The sequence below is a fragment of the Anguilla rostrata genome, chromosome 14 (assembly GCF_018555375.3).
Source record: "Anguilla rostrata isolate EN2019 chromosome 14, ASM1855537v3, whole genome shotgun sequence".
Taxonomy (NCBI): domain Eukaryota; kingdom Metazoa; phylum Chordata; class Actinopteri; order Anguilliformes; family Anguillidae; genus Anguilla; species Anguilla rostrata.
Window position 1 is genome coordinate 894,715 of NC_057946.1, and position 5,286 is coordinate 900,000.

Consider the following 5,286-nt stretch of genomic DNA (forward strand, 5'->3'; position numbering starts at 1 on the left):
TGTCTTGCCTGTAGCCAGCGGCGCAAACTATGGGTCTCGAGTTATCCATGGGTTTACGGGGCGTGGAATGGGCGGGGGTTACTGTATTCGCGACGCACCAAGTTGACAACTTTCTCAACCGGTTGAAAATAGGACGATCAATTTAAAACGCATATTTCTCCAAAAATACAGAACACACATATTTAATACTTTACTCATTGTGTTTCTTCAATGCCTCTTGTGTAAATAGCACATAAAACCGAGAAAGTGTGAAAATCACCATGGTACTCCTTTAAGAACATTTTTAAGTACAAAAGTAGGAACCATTTTTAAAAAGTTTGGTGAATGAGGCCCAATTTTTTCCCAAAAGAACATTAAGTTCCAAAATGTGTTTTTTTTAATCTAATGTCTCCCCATGTGCCGATTTGTTAAGTTATTATTGCATTTATACAATATTGTGACATTTGGTGGACGATTCGGGACAGTTTGCATCACTGCCGAATCGCTGCCTCGCACGCTTAGCAGAGGACCCAGCCCGGCCCAGATTTCATTACCCCCCCCCCACTGCACAGCCTCTGGCTCCAATTTGTACAACACAGCGGGCTGAAAATAAAGTTTCGAAATACTGTCCACAAGCCCAAGTCAATGGGTGATGTCACAGTCACTTCATCCATATGTTTCTTCGGTCTTCTGTCTGAACATGGGCGCATGTGCGCAAGGCAGGGCCAAACATGTTCAAATCAAACCAAATCTATTTTACTTGTATAGAGTCTTTTTTTATTTTATTTTATTTTTTTTTTTTTTACAGAGGACTGTAACAAAGACGTGTTACAGAGTAACAGTTGGGGAAAAATTTGGGGAAACCAGGCCTGAACCCCCAAAAAGCGAGCAGTGAGGTGCCCGGTTTGCACACGGCCCGATATGAGACTGAAGAACAGATGGGACGTGTGACCGGAGCAAGACTTACGCACCCCCCATCCCCCCCAACACCCCCCCACCCCCAACCCACAGCGTCCTGTCGCTCGCAGGACACCAAGTGTGCCTGCGTTCGCTCCAACAGAGACGCAATCCCTGGTCATCCAGGGCTGCTTGGAATGCTGGCATTCCCTCAACTGAGCTGAAACTCCCCAGGTGGATCTCATAGCCTTAATGCAACACTTATGGTCTCAGCAGTGTGATGAGTGAGGGGTGCATGTGGAGGGGGAATAATATATATCAGCATAAACAGACACAGTGAGCTCCATAATGTTTGGGACAAAGACATACTTACCTTGATCTGGTGTCTGTACACCATGATTTCGGCTTCCTTGACGTTCGTTGGCACAACTCTGGTCGTCATGTTAACAAATGCCAATAAGACTCCAAAAACAATCAAAAGCCTAGAATCAAAACTAGATAGTGAAAGCTCTCTTACATCTCCACTAAGGAAACAAATGAACACACCTGACTAATCAGAAGCACTTTTGTCCCGAACCTTAAATTTCCCAGAAATGAGGGAACTATTTATATAAGTGCTGCAAGTTCTACATGGTGAAACCAAAAATTTTGAAAACAACCTTAAATAAAAGCTTAGAATGTGCACATAAACCACGTGTGAATTGTTTGATTACAAATATGGTGAAGTACAGAGACAAATCAAGGAAAAAAAGTTCACTCTAAGTATTCAGATAATAAAACTGGGTTGTAAAAAAGCATCAAAGACAATACTGTATCAAACTCATGGCCTGGATCGGTCACTCAAACTCACACTTCAGTCTGGCTCTCTGCCGGTGTAATTCTGAGGAGTCAGGACAAGAGGCAGATGATGTCCTTGTATGACCTGCATTTCGATATTAGTCTAATGGGTATGTGTGAGGGACTCAGTCAAAAAGCTGTGTGAGATCAGTCTAATCGTTTAGTGAGATCCTGTACTTAGACTCAGTCTAATCGTTTAGTGAGATCCTGTACTTAGACTCAGTCTAATCGTTTAGTGAGATCCTGTACTTAGACTCAATCTAACGGCTGAGTGAGATCCTGTACTTAAACTCAAATGGCTGAGTGAGATCCTGTACTTAGACTCAGTCTAATGGCTTATGAGATCTTGACTTGACCAGTCTATGCGAGTGGACTGTACTTAGACTCAGTCTAATGGCTGTGAGACTGTATTAGCTAGTCTATGCTAGTAATCCTTTTAGACTCAGTCTAGAGAGATCCTGTACGTAGACTCAGTCTAATGGGTTAGTGAGATCCTGTACTTAGACTCAGTCTAATGGCTGAGTGAGATCCTGTACTTAGACTCAGTCTAGTGAGATCCTGTACTTAAACTCAGTCTAATCGTTTAGTGAGATCCTGTACTTAGACTCAGTCTAACGGCTGAGTGAGATCCTGTACTTAGACTCAGTCTAATGGCTTAGTGAGATCCTGTACTTAGACTCAGTCGAATGGCTTAGTGAGATCCTGTACTTAGACTCAGTCTAATGGCTTAGTGAGATCCTGTACTTAGACTCAGTCTAATGGCTGAGTGAGATCCTGTACTTAGACTCAGTCTAATGGCTGAGTGAGATCCTGTACTTAGACTCAGTCTAGAGAGATCCTGTACGTAGACTCAGTCTAATGGGTTAGTGAGATCCTGTACTTAGAACGAGGAACCAAGAAGAGGCAAAGGAAGAGGCTAGGTTAGCATTACCGGGTAGTTTATTTAGGGCAATGTTCCATGACCAACCAGAGAAAAACAGTCACATTATTTCATGTCTCCCCACCATGGAAAACAGAAATGTCTAAAAGGCATTTCTCCCCCCCCATTTTGATTAGATTTTTTTGCTACAAATACAGGTAATAAAGAATGAAAGTACTGCACAAAGAGGGACTTTTCTATATAAAAATACTCTGAGGGGACTGGAGGGTTGGAAGCTCAGTCCGTCTGTCCCTACGTTTCATCCCTTTTGTCAGGTCCCGTCTTTTCTCCTCAAACAGGTGAAAGTAAAATTAAGAAAAAACGAATGAAATGCGTGATCCATGAGTCAGTCCAAGCAGAGGAAGAACCAGGTGAGTCTTTTAGGGGTTGTTTCTACAGGTGAGCCTTTTAGAGGTCGATTCCACAGGTGAGCCTTTTAGGGGTTGTTTTCTACAGGTGAGCCTTAGGGCTTGTTTCTACAGGTGCGCCTTTTAGGGGTTGTTTCTACAGGTGAGCCTTTTAGGGGTTGATTCTACAGGTGAGCCTTTTAGGGGTCGATTCTACAGGTGAGCCTTTTAGGGGTCGATTCTACAGGTGAGCCTTTTAGGGGTCGTTTCTACAGGTGAGCCTTTTAGGGGTTGTTTCTACAGGTGAGCCTTTTAGGGGTCGATTCTACAGGTGAGCCTTTTAGAGGTTGTTTCTACAGGTGAGCCTTTTAGGGGTCATTTTCACAGGTAGGAGTGGAATGGATAAACGTCAGAGAGAGAGGAACAGGACGCTCCCACAGCTCAGCACAGAGACACACCCACGCAGGACGCACAGAAGCAGGACGCGGAATCTTTTAACGTAAACCCACGGAAGAGGAAGTTGGTCGGGTTAAGAGCGTAGGAGAGGTAGGGCTGTTGTCATGGAAATGGAAACGGTGGGCGGGTTCTCTCGGTCGTGGTCTGGTCCCGGTGTGGACATCGGTGCGTTTGAAACCGTTTGTAAAAACAGAGATGACTAAACTGCACACATCTCGTCTCCCAGGTGACAGGAAGGGCAGCGTAAACTAATGTGATTTCCTCAAATTTACAGTAATCAGCTTTTTAATACTATCTGGGAACATTTCCTCACAAAAAAAATGTAGCTTTGTTCTACAGTATGAAATCCTAAATGCAAAACCTAAAAGTTGCAACTGAATATTAAGCCAATAATCCCTGTTCTTCGCAATGTTTTCTTCTCCTAAATGAACTACCTTTTTGTTTTATACTTCATCTGATCTCAAAATCCTTCAAATTACTGTAAAACCAAGAGGGAACCCCCAGGAATATTGGAATCGAAGGTATTGCTCAAGTTTCTGTGCCATAACAAGGACACAGCTACGCGTAACATCGTCAGATTGCACTGATTCACAAAATACTACATTCAGGAAAACAAAAAGTGACATGATCCCGAACCAGACTGGTCGTGTCATCTACGACTTTTCAGAGCATTAAAATACCTAAAAACTTCATAGTCCTACGACGCTCAGACACCAGTGAGTGCTCCCTTTAGTTTTTACAAACAGAACTGCTAGGGTACATTAACCAAGACCAGAGTCTATATAAAAAACCTGCCCTTGCAGTCTAATTCATTTATTTATTTTTGCTAATGGAGTAAAAATGATGCCAATTTTAGCTGAACTAAGTGTCTGTTAATCTAGTACCTAAAAACTAATAATCGCAATATTGCAGCTAATAATAATAAAAATACCGTTTGAAATGATCGAATAAGGGGGAGAAGGGGGTTGCCAGGAGACGTGAGGGCGGAGTCTGCGGTTCTGTTTCCCGCTCCTCCCTCTGCACGTGCTCAGTGCGCGGCGCGGTTGGCCGCGGCGCGGGCTCGGGCGGAAGGTTCCGGGCTAAGAGGAGGCCTCGCGGACCTTGGCCTGCAGGGCGTCGCAGGTCTTCTTGGCGTCTCCTAGCAACATGGCGGTGTTGGGCTTGTAGAAGATGGGGTTGTCCACAGCGGCATAGCCCACGCCCAGAGACCGCTTCATCACCACCACCTGCAACGAAACGTCCCGTTACCCTCCCCCGAAAACAAGCAACCATCGCCTGGGCGACCCATCCCTGCACCCGCAAAACTGACACCACCTGCAACGAAACGTCCCCTTACCCCCCCCCCCCAAAAAAAAAAAAAAGAAACCATCGCCAGGGGAATGTACCCCTGCACCTGAAACGCTACCACCCCCTGTGCAGCGAAACGTTCCGTTAAAAACACTGTCCACCATCTTTCTTCAGGGCCCTAAATTCATCTGTCAGAGAGCAGAAACAGAGCCGCTGTGCTCTGTGCAGCAGGAAGGCTGGGCCTCCAGTCCATAAATCCAGCAGATCATGTGTTTATGATCTCTCATGAGCGCCACTGAGAAACAGAGGCAGCCCAAAACCTGCAGGAACGGAACAGACATCTTACTTTCACACACTGAGCTTCTCCAAGCAGTCCTGAGGAGCTCTACTGTCCTGGTCCCAATACTTTACCCTCGACTTTACCCTGAGTTTTCCCCACATCTAATTCTTGCTTCAGGTTTTTTAAAAAGTGTTAAAAAACTACAGTGAGCTCATATTCCCTGGTAGTGCAGGGAAGACCATCATTTAGAGCTTTTTCAACAGGGGGTCTGGGGGTCCTTGAAG

At 44.9% G+C, this 5,286-nt stretch overlaps 1 protein-coding gene and 1 long non-coding RNA gene across 6 annotated transcripts in view; one reads left to right on the top strand and one right to left on the bottom strand.

The window, feature by feature from the left end:
* Positions 1-2,900: 2,900 nt before the first annotated feature.
* Positions 2,901-3,249, top strand: LOC135239853 (uncharacterized). Of its 3 annotated transcripts, none has more exons than XR_010325519.1 (2): positions 2,901-3,003; positions 3,115-3,249. It is a non-coding gene; the product is annotated as an uncharacterized LOC135239853 (long non-coding RNA). The 3 variants fall into 3 exon arrangements; XR_010325520.1 differs by having other exon boundaries at positions 2,907-3,031; XR_010325518.1 differs by having other exon boundaries at positions 2,939-3,059.
* Positions 3,219-5,286, bottom strand: part of nnt (nicotinamide nucleotide transhydrogenase) — a 39,933-nt gene continuing 37,865 nt past the window's right edge. For all 3 annotated transcript variants that reach the window (XM_064308837.1, XM_064308840.1, XM_064308838.1), the window contains exon 22: positions 3,219-4,661. In XM_064308837.1, coding sequence (XP_064164907.1) covers positions 4,515-4,661 — 147 coding nt within the window. In that variant the 3' untranslated portion in view covers positions 3,219-4,514. The remainder of the gene's footprint in view (positions 4,662-5,286) is intronic.